Source organism: Podarcis pityusensis (assembly GCF_964106645.2).
Source record: "Podarcis pityusensis genome assembly, chromosome: 10".
Classification (NCBI taxonomy): Eukaryota; Metazoa; Chordata; class Lepidosauria; order Squamata; family Lacertidae; genus Podarcis; species Podarcis pityusensis.
In genome coordinates, this window is record NC_138035.1 from 58,061,231 (window position 1) to 58,082,366 (window position 21,136).

Below are 21,136 nucleotides of genomic sequence, written 5' to 3' on the forward strand. Positions count from 1 at the left end.
ACTCCATTTTCCTGTACTAGCAGCTGTGGAGTATTAGAATTTCTACTTAATTTAAAGACATTTTGTGCATGCATGTATGGAATATTGATGAAAGTTATGCTGCTAGTAGTGACACCACATTCTGGAACCATGTATTTGTCTTAAAATGTGAAATTTCATTATGTAGCAAAAGGAAGCAGAGAAATTACATTAATTTCATGCTCTGTAGATACTAAGATAATGCTGATTACTTGCGCTGTCTGAGAAAGATGTTCAATAAGAATAACATCTCTGTCTGCTTTATCTCTTATTCTGTGGAACCATCATAACAAATGCTATCATGGAGAAAATGGAAATTTGTAGGTTAATGTGGAAATTGCACAACATGAAAAAACACATTCCATTCTGCTTTTACAATTCTGACAAGCAGGGAATCGATTTGATTAACTGGCTTGGTTCTTTACCACTGTTGCTTGCTCAGTTGCCTCAAGCTATTTAATTAACAAATTTCCATTAGAGTATTGCAAAATCTCCATCCTTCCTGCAGTAAAACAGCCTTTTTCCTATTTTTTTTTAACTTTTATGTGTTTTGAAGTTGACCTTTTTTACAAGTCTTTTCAGAGGAAATAACTCAATTAAAATATTTTTGTTCAATTTATTTTTGCTACATTTGCAAGTATTTGGAACATGCATTGTTTATTGTAATATTATATTAAATGCATTATGTAACTGTACTAATGACCGAAGAACTCAACAATAGCCATTGGCATCAATTTGGAAAGGACTGGACAGGAAAGAAAAGGACTGACTAATATTAGACAACAGATTTGCAGATGGGTAAGCCGTGTAAAAATAACAATTCAAGTTAAGAGTTTATTGTAAGCACCCATACTTGCAAGTTAGTTCCATTGAAACCACGAGGGCTTATTTACAAACAAATGAGTTTTAAGAGAGTTTTCATCTGGTACATCCATCATAGAATTGAGTAATGTGAATTACTTAGCAATTTTAAAAGATTAAGCAAGGCAGAATGAAGCATATTTCTTTTTTTAGAAAGAAGGTAGGGCAAAAAAGTTCTCCAATTTTGGGGGGATAATTTTTTAAAAAATGTGTTACAAGAGAAGAGCAACAAAGCAAACAGATTAGCAAATGCTATTGCAGTATGTAGGTACATCTCTCTGTCGGTGGTGATTTTTCAACAGGTTTAGTTTTCACTACAGAAGTTGCCATTTCAGCAGGCACAACAATGATTGCGGAGGGGGGACACAAACTTATACTCTTTCCCGCCTCACCCACCTTGCTACATGTTACCAGCCTGTGTTGCACCATCGGCACCATTTTTATTTTATTTTTTAATGGGAGAGGGCATCATAGTATTACATTGCCATGTAATGTGATTGCATCATTGTTTTATCATGATTGTGCCACTGCGACTAAACCAAGCCTTCCAATTATCCTCATTTTGCAATGGAGAGAAAGCAAGCATCCCAGTTCTGAAGCAAGTGAGCCAACCACCCCTGTTGTGTCACACCTTGCTGGTGCTTTTTGTTGCAGGCCACTGCTACATGGCAAGATTTTCTCTGTGATACTGACTTGACTAGCTGAGTGAGTGGAGATGTACATTCAGATTGCATTCTGATTTGCATCCCTCTAAATGTATGCAGATAACAGTGCAGGTCGATGGCATCCTGATTCATATCTCCCGCGACATTTGACTTAGAAGTCATCCCAGAACTGGCCCTACTAAACATATTCCAAGATAATAATTAACCACTCACATCATAAAGAGCTCATAACCCACCTACTCTCAGCATCCAGAAACTTCATAACCAGACACTGGAGAGACCTGTCGGGAGTAAGCATGGACCAATGGTACCAAATTGTATGGGAAACGGCCTTACTAGAAAAGCTAACCAATAAACTGAAACTGACACAGGGACAAATAGAAGAGGACACCTTCACCCCAGTATGGCTCCCCTTTATCACATACACAGCTCAACAAGACAACAAGAATCCACCAAAAGCATACAAATCAATCTGGCTAACCTGATTCAAAAATACACCCACACACCCCTCACTACAGCCAACCAAAGACAACCAACCACAACCTAGGCCACCCCCAACCTCACCTCTCTCACCACCAAGGAAACACAACAAGCAAATAGTAAGAGAACCCATACAAGTAACGCTGACACAAAACCCCACATATACACTAAGAAGAAGAATAGAAACATAACCACCCCACCCCACTCAACTTCCCCCTCCCTTTTCCCCCTTACTAACCTAACATTGTATATAACACTAATGTCTCATAACAAATGAAACTGAATTGTAGAAAACATAACTTGAAAAAAGAGACAACACACATGTTTTTGTACACTAAGAAATCTTTAATAAAATCTTTAATAAAAATAAAATCAGCTGCAGGCCAATGGCACTAGTGTATTTTCCACTTAATATTTATGCTTACAAACCAAAAAAATGTATTAAACAACAACAACTATGCACAATTGGGTTGAGGCAAAGGAAAGATGGATTAATTGCCTTGACAATGGTGACACATCTCTCTTCCTCCTAAGACCTGCAAGCATTTTTATTTTTACATTCTTTCAAAAGGAGTGTGTGTTTAAAAAATTCTTGTGGAAATGTTCACAAAACATGTGCCTCTTTGGCTCAATAGCCAAAGGTTTATGTGTATAAATTTTGGGTGATAGTTGTCAGGCTGATTTAAACAGAAGTTTAAAGCAATGTAGAGGGTGGGGGGTGGGGAATTAAAATGTCAGCAGACTTCTCTTGCGACTGCACTTCTGACTATGTCACTCTGTTTTATAGTGAATTTCATGTTTTCAGAAGATGTGTGTCATGTGAACTCCCAGGGAGATCAGCAGCTATCATTTACTAGACATATGTCCAACCCGGCATACGAGCATCATTATAACCTCCCTTGCCTCGTGTTCTGATTTATCGGAGAAAGAGAAGGAGTGCAAATCACCACTAGAGACCTGTTCTACTTGGGCTAATAAAATCCCAGCTCACTTGCAGTTGTTCCTAAAAATGTACAAGCGACTATCTTATTCCAGTCTCTAGCAGTGGGCCAGGTCTGAAATCCCAGAAGTAATAATAGTAATATGAAATAACACAACCGAGTTTTCACACTGAGTAATGTTAAAATTTACAAATAGAAATATGACTTTAATTCTTAAACTAGCAATCAATTAAGGCAAATGTTTTATTCTGAACTAGAGACTGCCACCATCTATTCTCGGGAGTCTGAACATTTTCCTTTTTTCAAAAAACATTCTATTATAAATATCAATACTTTACAAAACAATATACACTTAACATTACATTACATATATTACATACAAAACATACAACACATATCTCACCTTCACCACCCCTACCTACCTACCAACCAAGACACAAACATACTGTGATTATTGACTTCCAACCAGTCTCATTGTGTAATTTTGTCACTCATTAAATCTATGCACATTTCATATTGCTTATTTTGTTTATCTTTTGTAATAATTTCATCTTTTCTCTCGTCTATCTTCTCTATTCATTAGATTTCTGTTCTCATCCTGAGGTAAGGTTCTTAACCCAAGGTACTACTTCCAAGTTAGCAGAGTCTGTAACCAAATGTTTGTAACCTGAAGTGTTTGCAACCCAAAGTACCACTGTATCTGATCGGGGGTGGACTTTGGTAACACAGTGGTACCTCTAAATATAACTTAATTTGTTCTGGACATCCGTTCTTAACTTGAAAATGCTCTTAACTAGAGGTGTGCTTTCACTAATGGGGCCTCTTGCTGCCGCTGCACCGCTGGCACACAATTTCCATTCTCATCCTGGGGCAAAGTTCTCAACACGAGGTAACTCTTCCAGATGAGCACAGTTTGTAACCTGAAGCATTTGTAACCTGAGGCGTTTAACTCAAGGTACCACTGTATGGCACTCTGAGTGAGCCCAAAATTTGGTGCTCCCAAGTGGATGTTATCAGTTACGGATCTTTTCAATTTTGCACCCCTTTGCCTTGGCACCCTGTGGGGTGGGGGAGATGCCAGCACCACCCTAAATCTGTTCTTCTCTGATCGGCTTTCCATCAGGGAAATAATTGGTGGCTAGATGCACAGATTCTTAAGCATTTGCATAAGGTTAAAACAGCGGTTACATGCACATTTGTGTGCAGTATGTCATAATTGCACTGTATTTTTTTAATTGGAAAGCGCTTATCTTTTTTAATTAAAAAGCCTTTCATATAAAGCAGGTAATGAAGATAGAGAGCTAATAGGTGTGTGGTGGCTGTCCAGTGTTTTTTTTCCTCACTCGGCACCACATGAATGACTCTCTGCCGGCTGGGAAGAAATGCAATGTTCTCCTGGCTCTTAGGGTTAATTCCCATGAGACTTACATGGCTGACTTGGAGAACAGGCAGGAAGGCACATAGATAAGACTTTCAGGGATGTGGAGGAGCTGCTCTACTACCATACAGATAACTCCTCTGCTGTGATAGAAAATGAGAGTCTCGTGTTGGAAGAATATAATAGGCAAGAACATGAGAATGGCTTGCTGGGTCATGTCAATAGCCCAAGAAGGAGCTGAGTACAACAGCACTCTCCCCACTTGTGATTCCCAACAACTGGAGTGGAAGTAGAATGCAGCCATCATGACTAAGTAGCCATTGGCAACCCTATCCTCCACGAATTTGTCTAGATCTTCTTTTAAAGCATCCCAAATTGGTGCCCATCGCTGTTTCTTGTGGGTGTGGATGAACTACGTGCTGTGTGAACATGTATTTTCTTTTCTCTGTCCTGAACCTTCCTACATTCAGCTTCAATTGGTGTCTGTGAGTTCCAGAGCTATGAGAGAGGGAGAACAAAATGATCCCTTGAAGGGGACCTATTTTGAGGGTGATTAAATACCTTTCACACCAAGGATATTCTTTTAGGGCTTGAAAGTTTATCTTTGGTTTGAAAGGATGCCTGTGCTTTAAGGTTGTTGCAACGATGGGCATGAATTCTGGTTTGTGTTCTGGTGAATGGACCTGAGACAGGCATAGGCTCCCTCAGTTTGATGGTGTTCGAATCTTCTTTGTCCTACTTCCCTAGACCCTAAGCACCTTACATCTTCACATCTCTCTGTGTCCCAGAACCCCTGGCAGGAAACTAAAGTGCTGCACATTTAATCGGGGAGCATCCATTTCTTTTTTTTTTAGCTACCATCTGCCTGTTCCTAAATAAATTATTTTTATGATTATGTTGTAGACTAGCACATTCTCCAAATCTGAATCGGCCAGTTTTCAATTACAGAGCAATTGAAATGAAATGTTGAGTGCTAACAAAATGGGTGGTAGACTTGGAGCTATAAAGGGTGTGTGTCTAAGGAATAGCTCAAATGATTTGGAAACCAGGTTAATCTCAGAATAAGCTGAGCTCAAATGGATAAGTGGTTCTGGAGGCACAGGTAGCCTCAGTGACTGGAAGTGCCTTTTCCCGGCTGCAACTGGTGCAAAAGTGATGCAAAGGTCATTCCATGGATGAGGAGAGCATGGCCACAGAGGTTCAGGCATTGGTGTCTTCAAGATTGGATTGCTGCAATGCATCCCCTTATGCTTGATTTGGAAGCAGCAGTTATTGCAAAATGCTGCAGCCTGGTTTCTGACAGAAGTCACACCCTGTCAGCATATAACACATCTGCATAGATTTCTGCACTTAGATTGCCCATTTGCTACCTGGGCAGGTTCAAGATGTTACAGTTAGTATTAAAAGAAACACCCTCAATGTATTGGGACCAGTTTACCTGCAGAATTTTCCTAGCCCATATGCATCCCCTCAACCACTTCAACCTATGGAACTGACACAAGTACAGGTGCCACATATAACTTGTTCCACGCTTCTAGGAAATCAATCTTTTTGGTGTGGCAGCACCTTCACTTAGGTTCTCCCTGCCTACTGACATCGGGCAGGTGCCTTCACTGTATTCTTTTTGATGCCTGCTTAAAACATTTTTGCTTATTCAAGCCTATCCAGGCATGTAGAACTTACAGCAGTCAGAAGTTTAAAAAGAAATTCAAAGTTAGAAAGATATAACTACTGCTGCTTTTACTCTTCTTGAATGTTTCAAAGTGTCTCTTTTTATTGGTTATTTTATATTTTTGAAGCTGTTCAGAGGTTTTCTTACAACCATATTAGATAAATCAGGTTTCGGGTTGTGTGCAATGAACAAGTGAAGTACTTTTCATTATCCCAACCCATGATTATAGCCAAGTGAGCTTTGTAAATTCACAACTTAGATTCAGGGCAGTGGAGCCAAAGAAAAGGTTGTGAAGAGGAGTTGGATACTCCTTATTTGTTTAAACCAAGCAACATTTTAATTATTCAATTTATCATTCAAATTTGCATTTTAGACATAACATGTTGCTATGATTTGTATGCTGCATTAATGGCAATAAAAATAGTTAGATCAGTCTATTTCTGCTTTAATGCATATGATTGTGATAGTTTTAGCTATTTGTTATGGTTGTGCAAATGATGGAGGAAAATACTATACTTTGTTTATCTAGATGCTCAATTCTGCCAACTGCTGTGACAGTCAGAAGTAGGGATTTATTTAATTTTTTTAAGTATTTCAACTGCTGTTCATGCTTCCTGGCATATGCACCACTTGATTAATTCATCATAGCTGGAAGTCTTAGCTCTTTCATGAGTAGCACCTTTTGAAACACTTTTCTTTCATCCTTCCTGGAATTTGGTGACAGTATGCAAAGATCAGCAGTTCTGTTGTATGCTGCAGGGCAACAGAAAGACTTTGTGCTTTTCCATTAGTCTTGCCCTCTTTGAAATCTGAATATTCTGAAACTGTGCTAGCTTCTCTGTTAGATACAAAATTGCATATTGATGCGCCTGGCCACCTTTTCATCCTTTCTGTTCATAGTTTTGTTGGGGGTTTTTTTGCAAATGAATTGCTTCTCATCTCTTTTTCCAGCTGAATCAATGCAGCTCTCCATGTGTTGCCTTTCAGTTAGGTCTACTATTTTCTGTGCATGTACATGAGCAAATGATTTGGAGTGCTCAGATATCTTCTTTTGGAGTGGTTTAAACTGCGCTTTCCTTGAAGTTCCATTGTACTCAACAGAACTTGCACACCATTAAACTGAAACATTGTGTTTTCAGTGTTCCTAAATGCTTTCCTTTGGAGCCGCCAAAACAACTTCTCGGTTTTCTTCCTGAGCACCTTCTTCAGACTGACCTTAGGAGCCAATCCTCAGCGGCTGACTTACCTCCTTTCACTCTGAATAGCTCAAATCAGCAGAAAGGGTGAGAAGACTCCTTTCTCAATAGCTGAAAAGCTGCCCCTTTGTGCTGTTTGGGCTCCTCCAGGATGCAGGAGACAGGCAGCTTGCTGGAGAAAAAGTAGCAGGCATTTTGCCTCCTGTAACCCCAGACCACTACACCTCTGGGGCAGGCAAGGCAGGCAGCCACTAGTCTCCTATCACAAGCACACACCCCAAACCTCTGTTGTCTTCATTCCAGGTAACACTAATTCTTCCCTGTGCCTCTTTTCCTGGAACTATGAGGCATGGAACAATTGCCACAGAAAAGAGGAGTGAAAGACTCTTCTCCCTGGAAGAGAGGGGAGTGGTTGTGGGCGGGAGCCCGAGCACCGCCCCTAGCAGGGGGCATTAGCCCCCTGCCTCCTCCTCTCACCTGGCTGGCGCCCACGCCCCCTCAGCAGGCATCCAACCAGGTGCCTTCGAGGGGGCGTGTTCAGCAGCCTTTTGTGGCGGCGCCAGCCTCTCCTCTGCCTCATTCTTCTCCGTCCTCTCGTCGCGAGTCACCCACCCTCCACTCCCTTTTAGCTCAGGGTCTTTGTTCTTTGGCCTTGCTATGGACCTGGTTGTCTAGGGGGCCTGGTAGGAATTTTTCCATTTGGCATTAGGCTTTTTGGTTTTTTCGCCTACCTCGTAGCAATCGTCACAACTTTTTGTGGTATTGGTGGGTAGGTTAGGCATTGGAATAATGTGTTGTGGTGTGTTGAAGGGCTGGGTGTGGCCATCGCCTATGCCTTCAATTTTTGGGTATTCCGTTAAAGGAATCTGGCGGTTGTGTACTCTGTCTGATGCCTGCTTGGCGGGAGGCCATGGCACGACCCCCGGTGACATCAGGGGAGAGCCTATAGTTGGATTAGCATCAACAGGCTCCACCTACTGGTGAATAAACCCCCTTGTTTTAGACATCCAATGCCTAAGCCAATACCTTTTCACTGCTGTAATCAATAAAGTTGTGGCCTTTTCTTGCCCATTAACCTTATATCACGTGTCCTTGTGTATTTATTTCACATCGCGGGGGTTGGGTCCTCGAACCACAACATTACATTTTGTTGGAAAGGTCTGGGGCCCTGCCTTGTAGCCAACAGCAATCTGAAGACAAAATGGTGAAGTGAAAAATTAGTCCCTAAATGAATGGTGCAACAAGACTTTTTAAAGTGTTGGTCCTTGCTGGGAGGGTGATCAGTTCAGGCAGTGAAATGAGCAAACTTAGTTCAGAATTGTCCCTGGCACAATCTTGCCAATGATGTAGAGCATAAAGTGGGGTTGATGTTTGACATAGAAGTTTAGCATGTTGGCAACAAGTAGCTGTTTTCAGTCTTTCTATAACTTAGCACGTCTCAATGACTTTTTTAATGACCCTTTTAACATGGTTTCCCTTCCAAATACTAACCAGGTCTGACCCTACTTAGCTTCTGAAATCAGATGAGGTTGAGCGTGTTCAGGGTAGTATGGCCATAGACCCCTTTTAACATTGCTGAAATAAACTTAATTGCTTATTTAATCAATATATATTTATTGCACAGTAAAAAGCGCTATTTTAAAAATCCAGATCTACAGTATAGTCAACTCACTTCGAAAAAACATTAAAACAGCAAGCAATAATTATCACCTCTCCAATCTAATAGCTCATCATTCAGAACTTATGGCTGAATCTTAGCTTTGACCAATGTTATATTTATGTTACTCTTCAAAAGAGCAGCATGAATTTTTCTGACCAATTGACTGTTCACAATGATCTGGAATCTAATTAGTGACAGCTGGATTTATTTCTCAGTTGAGGTGAAAGGTAAGAGATACTGAAATGCTATATCAATTTTAAAAATTCTGTTTTAAATCTAAAGATGGAATATGGCTACTGATATAATAGTTTTGAACTGCAGTGGGACTTCAGTGCACTTATAACCTAAGGACACAATCTGGAATGTAATAAATCATAGTTTAAGCCCATAAAAATGAATGGGATTTGGCAAGCTAGAATATTTTATTATTTCCTAAATAGTAACTGTTTCTTGTGTTATTTGTTCCATAGTAATTTGACTTCATTTTTTTAAAACCATTTTTGTTTTAATAGTAACAACTTTGCTGGGGTTTAGGGTCAGTTACCCACAGTCTGTGGATAGCAGCATTCCCCCCCCCCCATCCTGTTCCTTGTCCCTCACTCTCAGACCACTGAGGGTCCTTTACCTTCAAAGTGCTTCTAAATATTTATTGAAAGCTGCAAGGTAATTTCGGCAAAGTACCGTATCTATTGAAATGCATATAGGAAATAAAGTACGGCACACTATCAAGAGCTGTTTCCATAACAGTAGTTCCCCAAACCCTGCTGAAATAAGACAGTCCTTACCTGTGAGCAGAAGGACAGCAAGGAGGAAGCCAGAGAAGCCTCTCTAGGAAAGGAGTTCCAATGCCTGAAAGCAGCCACCAAGAAGGCCCTCTTCTGCGTCCCCACCAAAAATGCATGTCACGGTCTGGTTCACAGGCGATCGAAGTCCCGGCAGGGGATGTCAGGACCGCGGGCAAGATGGCGGGGTGGGAGCAGGAACAGGGGTCCAGAAGCCAGGAGTCAGGAAGCCAAAAGTCCAAGGGTCAGAGAGCCGGGAGTCAAGAAGCCAAGGGTCAGGAAGCAAGGAGTCACAAAATCAGGGGTCTGAGGATCAAGAAGCAAGGAGTCAAGAAGCTGAGGTTCAAGGATCAGGAAGCAAGAAGCCCAAGACAGGAAGCGTGTTGCTGTGGCAAAGAGCTGAACGGAAATGCTGACCTTAAATCCCTTCCCAGCTCTTGCCACCAGGTGCTGTGAGTTACCAATCGGCCTATTGAGTTACCTGTGAGTTACCAATCTGTGAGGCTGCTCCTTGCCTCTTCAGAACAAACTTAGGAAGGCCCCAGTCCTGCAAAGTCACAGGGCCTGGCTCCTGCACGCACCCCTGACAATGCATGTGAAGGTGGTAGGACTGAGAGAAGGGCCTCCCCCAAAGATCTCAGAGTCTTGGCAGGTTTTCATGGGAGTATATGGTCCTTCCAATAGCCTGGGACTAAGCCAAATAGATTCACAACCATCATTTTGTATTGTGCCCAGAAACAGACTGGTAGCCAGAGAAGTTGTTGTAACAAGGGAGTTGTGTGCTCCATGCAACCAGTGTTGGCTAACAGATTTTCAAAGGGATGTCACGGAGGAATAAGCACAGCTAGTGAACTAGCTTTAACTATACAAATGCACTCTTGGCCACTGTAGAAACCCGGGTATCTAGGTTCAGGGCAGAATCGTGGAGCACACCGAAACTGTAAACCTCTGGCTTTTCACAGGGAGTGTAACTCCACCCAGCACAGGCTGAATCCCTGTTCTGCCTTTCAACTGACCTGTAGCACTTTGGTTTTGTCTGGATTGAGTTTCAGTTTGTTCACACTCATCCAAATGACAGGCACTCGTTTAGAACTGAGACAGCTTTCTTGGATTTAGCTGGAAAGGAGAAATATTGTGTCTGCAAGGAAAAGCTGTGGCTTGTTGGAGGGTGAATGATAACCAGCTACAATAGGATTGGTACTTACTAGAACAGGCATGGCCTAACTTGGCCCTCCAGATGTTTTGGGACTACAACTCCCATCATCCCTAGCTAACAGGAGCAGTTGTCAGGGATGATGGGAATTGTAGTCCCCAAACATCTGGAGGGCAAAGTTTGGCCGTGCCTGGACCAGAAGGACAGCTGGGGGCACTTGTATGAATCATTCAAACCAGATATTAGTAACAGTACAGAAAGGCTCCTGCCTTATTAAGAGGCAAATATCTGCAACATCGGAGTCTTTTTCAGCAATATAGAGATAATTGGTTCTAATGAGAGTGTAAATTTTAGGCAATCAACCCTTGTGAGATTGACCATTCCCTTCCATAAAGTGCAATTTTTCATTTCATTTCATTTACTTAAATTGGTTGCTGACAGATTACCATTTCCACATGGAGAAGATGTGTGAGCAGTTATTTGCAGGAGTTGTGGATATTTTCTTGAAGCTATTATAAACATTCGGACTGATACATTTATCGAAATAACAGCTCTTATCCCCGCATCAATGCTATTACCATGGATGCAGTGACTGCAGAAAGCCATGTTAAGCCATGTTACCCCACAGCAAACATTCCTTCCCCCCCTTTTCATTTTTTGCCATTTAAGCCATTTGAAAAAGACACACAGTGCAACACCATATGCAACATTCACAAAACTCTTGCCATTTTTGTGTTTTTATATTGTAAAACTCCCTGTAGTCCTCGGATGAAGGGCAGAATGATGATAATGATGATGATGGTGTTCGGAGATGTTTCAAAATTAAAATATTCCTCTTGGAAACCTGGGGCCCAAGCCCTGTACTCTCAGCAAGTAAATCCGAAAGAAATCCCACAGAACTGCTAATTAGCTATTACCATTCCAGATGTTCATTTGCATGCTTGTCTTGAACCACAAGTCAACCTGCAGAATTAAAGGCTGAAGCAAGGAGTTCAAGAATGCTAGGCTAGAAGCTCTTCGTGTTAGCTTCACACATGAAGCACATTCTTGATGCGGTAGAGCATTCATATGTGCTATTCTACCACAGATGCTTTGAGATGATGCAGCCTTGTAAGGCTCTTACACACTGAATAGGGGTCAAAATTGGTCTATAATGTAAGTAGGTTTTCCTGAATGGGCACTGATGCACAATGTATTGTAAACAGTGATTTGTTGTTGCTTTCATATAAAACCAAGTGCTTTCATACAAGTTTATTTAGATTGCTTACCTGTATTGTTTTGATGTTTAGGAGCATTAAATCAAACAAACTGGGGGAAGAAACATCCAGCTTGCAATGGTGCCAAGCAATCGCCTATTAATATTGATGAGGATCTTACTCGAGTAAATGTGAATCTTAAGGAGCTGAAATTCCAAGGCTGGGAAAAAGAATCGGCAGAAGAAACTTTAATCTACAATACAGGCAAAACAGGTACAAATTTCACATCTCCTTTTTTTTATTTATTTAATGTTTTGATTTAACCTTTTGCACTTAAGTATTTTAAAACCTCTTGTTTCGTTTTCTTTCTTTTAATCATCTTCAAGTTTGGGTTTTTGCAATTACGAGGAAGACAGCTGGCAGTAAGATTCAAGCATCAAGTCAAGAGGACTCAAAGGGAAATTATATGCATTGACAAAAATAGCCCTAGAAATAGCATAATTACTGTAATCCATTAATGCGTGCTTACTGAAAATAAAGATTTAAGTATTTTCCACATAATAATTATTGACTGTTAATACCTACACTTGACACGCTGCTATGCTAATGTTTTCACAACTACACAGCTAGTGTTTTCAAAGAGCAATTTATAAAGGCTATTATGTTTGAGCAATCATTTTATAAGAACCCCTCACTTATGTGTAGGACTGGAATTTCAAAGAGAAGCCATTACTAATTGAGCAGCTGCTGCCAGCTACAAAGGTTTACACATAGGTTTACTATGGAAAAGCGCTAGTGAACCACCTGAATTGAGATCTGGAGGAGGCTGTCTACTGCAGCTTGCTGTCTGTCTGAATGTGCAGTGTATCGTTCTTCTAGATTTTCCAGGAGAGTTGCGATATCTTGCACAGTCTTGGATATAAATAAATTGCAAGCTACATAAAGGGGGCTTTGAACTGTTTCTCAGGCAGCAATTTCCATGCTGCATTACCTGATAACACATCACATTGGAAACTGAAAGGTATTTCCAAAACAATTTGTAGAATGCCATTGGGGTTCTGTTGATCAAAGGACAAAAATGGAAAGTCCTGCTGGGCATGCTTAAGCTATTGGGTGCACCAAAAAATATCTCTTGATCCCAGACACAGAATTCCTTACATTTATGTTAATAATGCTTTTAATAGTTAAACTTTGGGTAGATTGACTCAATGTATTTAAGGCACATCTACCACACATTTAAAGCACACGACTTTCCCCAAAGCTTCCTGCAGTTTGTTAAGGGTGACTGGAAAGTCTAGCTCTGTGAGTTCCTCATATTCTTTGGGGGAAGTCATGTGCTTTGGATGCGCTTTGAATGTATAGTCGTACCTTGGATCTCAAATGCCTTGGTTCCCGAACAAATCGGCTCCCAAACTATTGAAACCCAGAAGTGAGTGTTTTCAAATGGTTTTCAAGCGTTCTTTTGGAACCCGAACATCCAACACAGGTTCCGTGGGTTCCAAATAGCTGCAGGAGCTTCCTGCAGCCAATCAGAAGCTGCATTTTGGTTTCTAAATGTTTTGGAAGTGAACGGACTTCCGGAATGGATTCCGTTTGACTTCGAGGTACGACTCTATGTCGGTGATCTGTCCTCTTTTTACAATGCTAAATTGTTTTCTCTTCCATCCTACAAGAATACTATGTGAAACTATATAACTATGAAACAATGGCATTTGGATTGTTTTTCCTCTTAGAGGGATTTTCAAACAACTTTTGAAAGAAACAATAAATTTGTGCTGTTGCTCATATTTATATTTGCTGGTGGGTGAAATATTCTTGAGATCTCCTTTAGTTTTCCATTTGAGAGCTCAAAATAGTTAGAAAGAACCAGTAAAAGAACCAGAACCAGTAAAGCAAAGGATTGCACTCATGCAGATACCAGCGTTCCTGTTTCAGTGCACAGGGAAAGTCTGTATGTGGTGTATGATCACACAGGCATTTCTTTGGTGATGGAAAGGATGAAAGTAAAATTATTGCTCTACCTTGAGCTTCATCTTAAGACTCTTGGTCCATCATCAAGCTGTTAGCACTAGAATTTTGTAATTACAGCAAGGAATTTTCTCATGCTAGAATATCCAGTGTCCACAATCGAATCAACATTTTTTGGGTTTGATCAAGGCAAGCAAGGTGGTCCTAATAATGTCGACTTATAATTAAATCATATTGAATTCAGTGGAGCTTACTCCCGGGTAAAGTGGGGTTTGCAGCCTAAGTTAGTTGAACTTAGCTCTCATTGCATCCATGGAATGTATTGAAAATGACTTTAAGCGCAATCCAAACCTTGGCTACTGTCTGGCAGGAACTGAGAGAGCAGCAGGACTACCACAACGTTCCCACCACACGTCTACTGGGGCAGAAAGTTGGGAAGCAGGAAATAGCTTCACTGGCTTGGAGCTGGTGCAGCTATTGCACTTGGAATTGGCCTGAAGTTGTCACATGATGGTAGTGAGGCTGGCTCAGGATCCAACAGATCACAAGCCAGCTCAAACCCTCCCTGCCCTGTAATGTTCTGTTTCAGGGCTCTCTTTTATCTGCCACCACCAGGCATCCTGTGGATTGCAAGGGAACGTTCCATGATGATGGAATGACATCATCAGGAATTCTCAGGCAGAGTCTAGTTCAGGGGAAGGACAATAATGCTCAGTCCAGCCTGGTGCAATGGGAGGTTGGATTGTTTCCTTAGTTCCTGCTGAAGTCAATGGGGCTTAAGTTGCATTAACTTAGGAACCAACTCACAGCATTGAGCTTTCATTTATACCCAGGGCTGGCCCAAGACATTTTAGCACCTAAGACAAAGCACAAATTGGCACAACCTGCTCCCTGCCAGGGAAAAAAGTGTGAGTAAGCATCTACATTAGGAACAAGGATGGAATAAAGATCTACATCAGGATCTGCCGTCCTGTGGATCCTGCTGCCTGAAGCAGTCACCTCACCTTGCTTCATGGTTGGGCTGGCCCTGTTTATACCAGGCTTCACCAACCTGGTGTCCTCCAGGTGTTTTGAACTACAAGTCCCAACAGTCCCAGACAGCACATGCTGATGAAAGTTGTAGTCCCAAACATCTGAAGTGCACCAAGTTGGTGCAGGCTGGTTATATGAAAACTTCAACATGTTGGGGTATTGTTGTTGTTGTTGTTGTTGTTGTTGTTGTTGTTGTTATTCTAACACTGATATGTTTGAATTGAAAAGCTGTTGCGTTTTCCTCTTTAACATGCCTAATAACAACTCCTTTTCTCTTTTTAGTGGAAATTAATCTGGCAAATGATTACTATGTAATTGGAGGAGGCCTAGAAGCTGTATTTAAAGCAAGCAAAATAATGTTTCACTGGGGAAAATGCAATATATCTCATGATGGATCTGAACATAGCATAGATGGACAAAAGTATCCTCTTGAGGTAATGAACGCATTGAAATTTTGTACCGTAAGCCATCAGAAATACCAGGATATTTGTGGCACTTTCATGTGTACAGAAGGCATTAAAATGTGCAATAGCCACATATAGGGCTGGCTATTAAACATGCAGCAGTGATCATTGAAGTTCTTTGTGCGCATGTATTAATTTATCTAAACAATTTATATACTGTACCGCTTAACTACAATTGTCTACAAGTTGTGTACAGGAAATACAATATAGAAAAGGTAAAAATCAGCTAATACTACAAAAAAAACCAGACTTCTATTTAAATGCCTGCTGGAATTTTTTTTTAAAAAGTATTCAGTAGGCACTTGAAGTTCACTACAGAGGGAGCCTGTCTGACCTGACGAGGGTGGGAGTTCCATAAAATTGTCATCTGTTACTTGCTTTCTCCTTTGCCATACTGAAAGATCATTTCCCATGGTGGTTTATGCTTTCAGAATTCACAATATCTGTTGTAAGGGCCCACCCTAACCCCACCATAAAGCTGGCTGGGGGGGCCTTAGGAAGTGGTGTGCCAGTACTGCTCTGTCAGCAGAGATAGAGATGCACCAGCAGGGTGACTCTTTAGTTGCCAGACGTCCTACAACACTGTGGAATTTATCCCTCTTGTAGGTGTTTTGGAAGTGGAACAGGAATCTCCTCAAAGCCTGTCTTGGTCTTCTAAAATATGTCGTATATTCAATGTAGCCAATACATTGGTGTAAGGATAATACACGCTAGCTTTCGTTTCAGTCAAGGAGGAAGCGTTTTGCTTCTACAGAGGTTTACATAAATTGCTTCCTCCCTTGAACGGACAGTCCTCCCTTGAGGACAGGAAAAAGCTTTGTCTCTCCACTTAATGAGGAACAAGAAAAGTTAATCACCTATAACTTTGATCCCCTAGCAGTAGTGTATTTCTGAAGCTAGTCTTCATGACTACTTATCTTTCCTTGCCCTGTTTTTCTTTCCTATAGTATTCCATTTCTCCCCCAGAGTATTTGTAATTGGCAGCTCTTTTAATGTTATGCCACAGAGTGTAAGCCTAAATCCTTTCCTGAACAGTGACAGGTTTGCTGGCTGCATAGCTGATATGGCAAAGGCAGAAACCAGACAGTTTCTACCAGAAGTGTTTCAGATGGCCTTTAAATTATTTAGGGGTCAATTAAAACTTGACATGTACTTCGGTTTCCCCCCAACTGGAATGTAAAATACCCACATTTAAATTGCCAGGTTTATATGCAATAAATATGGAAACAGGCATGTGATCCTTGCCCATTCACTGTTTCCACTGTTTCAGTGTTTAATGAAGGGACACGAGGTCCACAAATCTGTTTTTGCCATCAGCGTTCCCCATCTCCTAATAGTGCATTTGATATTAGGCTCCACTTGAAGCACCTCCAGATCCCAACACAATTGTAGCAACGACCCCAGCTGTCTTCTCCTTAGCTGGGAAAGGAGATGGGAAACCTTTGGAAAGCAATTCAACTGGCAAGTTGATCTGTGGACCACTGTAGGCAAACTCAGCCACACTGACATGCATTTGCTGTTTTCATAATTAAAATGCTTTATGAGCATTTTTCCATTTTAACTTGCATGCATTTTGTACTTGAGTTTAATGTGTGTACTGGCAGCGGCGGAGGAAGCCGCTCGGGCACCTGGGGTGGCGTGCCCAGGGGCAGGGCGAGCCGCCCATTGGGATGGGGCACACCACGGGGCCTTCGGAGTCTGCCTGCCTCCTCCCACTCAGCCGCCCTACAGCTGGAGGAGGGAGGCAGCAGGCGCACTGTTTGGGCAGCACAGAGCCTGCGTACACCCAAGCCACCGTGTCTCTCCCAGGAGAGAAACATGGCTCAGGCACGCTGCAGGCCCCGTGGTGAGTGCTGCCTGGCATTTTGTCACACACACCCCAGTGGTGACACCCGGGGCGGCCCGTACCTACCACAGTCCCCTTCCTCCGCCCCTGTGTACTGGTACAATCTAGTTCAGATGAGGCCTTGAGTCAGCTCATGTTTACTTCTCACATCAGGTCTATTTCTGATTTCCTCCTCTGTTGGCTAAGACAGACCCATTGACTTCCCATCCTGTTTTGCAAAGTTTGATAATATTTTATTAGGTATAAGATAGGTTTCCAAGCAGTGTTTAGATATCTTTGAACAGGGCTGAGTTTCAAAAGCTTTTATCTGAAGTTAATACACATATCTGATATTATTGATGTTTGAGAGGGAGAAAACACCTAAATTGTTATTATTATTCTTTTTACAGATGCAAATATACTGTTATGATTCAAATCAGTTTGTGGATTTAGATAAGGCAATTGAAGGAAATGGGAAATTAAGAGCTTTATCTATTTTATTTGAGGTAATCATCATTTTGCATATTGTTCATCTTAACTAAGAAATGTAATCATTTCCATCTTAAAGGTAAGCATTGTACTTTGTGTGTGTCTTATTGCTAATTAATTTTCCATGAAGAAAAGCAAGCCTTATCTACTGGAATATTTTAGCATTCAGTTTTGTCTATGTGTGCACATATGCATCAATACTAATATAAATATACTACTTTATAATTCAAAATATAACAAATTAATAAAGTTATAGACTTGACTTAAGAATAAATCATGCAATATTTCTTCAACAGGTTGGTCTGGAAGATAATACGGATTACAATTCAATTATCGATGGAGTGGCCAGTGTTAGTCGCTTTGGTGAGTTAGTGGTGTAACATATGCACAATCATTCATTTGAATACACTGACAGTGCAATCCTACACATGTCTACTCAGGAGTAAGGTCCATTGAATTAATGTTAAGTGGGTACAGGATTGCCCTAGAAGTGATGTGAATTTATGAAGTCTAGATATACCACATTTGAAACTGAATCAATATGCGTACTGATTCTTATAGCCTTTCATAAATAGACCTGTAAGGGCTGGGAAGAGGCATTGGGAGCTGATTTACCAGGCATAGGTGCAGAGCCTCTCTGCTGCCACCAACTGAAATGAACAGTCTCATTCACTTTAGCTGAGGAAGTGAATTTGTCTGCACATGCATTCCATTGCATTTCCAGATGTGCTCTGAACTTGAAGTAAATGGAGATGCCCACATGAGATCCAAATCTTTTAATAGCAGGGTGCTATGTGTACAGTGTTTAAATGAATAATAAGGCAGGCATTAATTTTACTTGTTTTAGGATTTCTGAACTAAGCCCTTTTTAGGGAAGTTTATAAATTTTGGACTGTTCTCCTACAGTGTAATGGGATGTGGGTGGTGCTGTGGGTTAAACCACAGAGCCTAGGACTTGCTGATCAGAAGGTTGGTGGTTCAAATCCCCGCAACGGGGTGAGCTCCCGTTGCTCAATCCCTGCTCCTGCCAACCTAGCAGTTTGAAAGCATGTCAAAGTGCAAGTAGATAAATAGGTACCACTCCGGCAGGAAGGTAAACGGCATTTCCGTGCGCTGCTCTGGTTCGCCAGAAGCGGTTTAGTCATGACCCGGAAGCTGTATGCCGGCTCCTGCGGCCAATAAAGTGAGATGAGTGCCACAACCCCAGAGTCGGCCACTACTGGACCTAATTGTCAGGGGTCCCTTTACCTTTACTACAGTGTAACCCTATAGTCAGCATCTAAAGAGGAGGAGTGCCATGGCTGATGGATTGCCTTCTAGTTATAACATGGAGCGAGCCTTTCCTGCATTGGCTCCAATGCTTTGGGACACCCAAGAGGCATCAACAGTAATATGTTTTTGTTCCTTTTTTGTTTTTGTTTTGGCATTTCCTGACCATTAGGTGTTAAGACTGCACTGCTCTGTATTTTAATTCGGGATTTTTATTGTGATAATTCTATGATTCTATCAGTATGCATTTTGTTTTATTTGTATTTTGGCTTTGTGGCATTATGTTTTCTTATTTTGTGAAACACTTAGTCTTTTATATATTAAGCAGTCTGTAAATTAACCAAATCAATCAAAATATAACTATTGTGTACTCTTGTTCAGTTAGAAAACAAAGATTCAAGCACTTTGCCCTCCTTTTATGGACTGGAAACAAAAGTGGCTCAGAGCTGTGTAAGACTGATTTCTTTGTGCCATTGATACATTCAGTTTCACAGTCCAGAAAGTGAAACCGGATACTGTTTTTCTGAGCTGTAAACTTCTTTTAATAAGTACGAGTCATTTTGTCAGTCTTGCGATGGTGGCAAACTGGACAAACTCTGGAGAGGATTTCTATCAATCTATCAGAACACACATTTTAGTTTGATACATGTATGGAAGTGTCTAACATGATGACAAAACACTGCAACTTAGTGGAAGCATTTTTGCTCAGCTCTGCTGACAGAGTTCAGTGCCATTATATAAGAACAAAGAAGGTACTATTAAAATCTTACTTCAGGAAAGTTCCTGTGATTCCCGTGTTTGGGAAAGATCCAAGCAGCCAATAAAAAAATATTAATACATTTTACAAAGAGATTCATTCAAGAAGATTCTAATAAGAAGAATATTAAAATCATGTCTTTGGCAACGTGAATTGTTGGGAAGGGGTGTAGTCAGATTTCTTGTTCTTACAGAAGGAATTCTCTTTAATTCCCATTCCCTGCGGAATTGCAGCAGGGCAGCAGTTGCCACCAAGCAAAGCTGTGATAAAGGGGGCAGCTGCCTGCTCCTTCCATCTAGCTTCAGTGTGATGGGAGAGGCTGTTCCCTGCCAGGTAAATGTTTAGGAGGCTCCAGGAGCCAATCGGATGCAAGCAGAGGGGTGCAACCTTAGAGCGGACCTGAGTGAAGACTTCATCCCTCTGGTCTGCTCCCTACCTATATGAACCAGGCACACTGAGAAAGAAGCACCTCAATCTCCACTGGATTCCCACCCATCCACCCTTTGTTCTAGTGGCAGAATAAGTGGCCTCGTGATAAACAAGCTACAGAGATAATCAGTCCCCATGTTCAGGACCAGGGACAAGTTTTCCTTGAAGACTAATTGGGCCTACCTGACAGCAATCTGCCCAACTTTTGGGCAAATAAGGCACTGGGTTGAATCGTTAGTCCAGGCAGGCAGGGGGTGCCCCTGCTGCTGCCCCACTATAATGGGGTATCCCCTTTAAAGGAACCTTGGCACCTCCTGCCAGTGATCAGAGAGAGTTGCTCAGATGTTGTGCATGCCATATGGTGATGCCTGGCAATGGTCAACCCCTACTGTCCATCAGCCAGCAGGGAGGCTGGTTGATTTTCGGATACACACCCAATGTCTATGCCTAAACCTCCTCATATCTATAATCAATGAAAGTTGTGGCCTTATTTGATTCCAATATTGGACACCCCTTCCCTATGGCTCCACTGTGTAGGGGCCCACAAATGAATTCTCTCTGTGCATCCAGTAGACTCCAGTTCGAACTACCAATAAAGGCAGCCTAGCTGAGGAATACCCTTTCAGCCAGGATTCCTCAAACTTGGCCCTCCAGATGTTTTTGGCCTACAACTCCCATGATCCCAAGCTAGCAGGATCAGTGGTCAGGGATGATGGGAATTGTAGCCTCAAAACATCTGGAGGGCCAAGTTTGAGGAAGCCTGCTTTTAAGCCCTAGTCCTGCCCTAGCTAATATCCTAAGAAAGAAAGACTCTCTGCAGCTGCTGCATACTTTTCTTGCAGCAGTGCTTCCTAGCATTTCCTGGGAAGAGATGAGACTGCTCTCCCATCTTTTTTCCTTG

At 41.5% G+C, this 21,136-nt stretch overlaps 1 protein-coding gene across 6 annotated transcripts in view; it reads left to right on the plus strand.

Annotated features, from left to right (window-relative positions):
* PTPRZ1 (protein tyrosine phosphatase receptor type Z1) overlaps nt 1–21,136 on the plus strand; it is a 109,438-nt gene that overhangs the window by 37,388 nt on the left and 50,914 nt on the right. For all 6 annotated transcript variants that reach the window (XM_081023388.1, XM_081023390.1, XM_081023387.1 and 3 more), the window contains exons 3-6: nt 12,096–12,275; nt 15,285–15,436; nt 17,702–17,797; nt 18,077–18,143. In XM_081023388.1, coding sequence (XP_080879514.1) covers nt 12,096–12,275; nt 15,285–15,436; nt 17,702–17,797; nt 18,077–18,143 — 495 coding nt within the window. The remainder of the gene's footprint in view (nt 1–12,095; nt 12,276–15,284; nt 15,437–17,701; nt 17,798–18,076; nt 18,144–21,136) is intronic.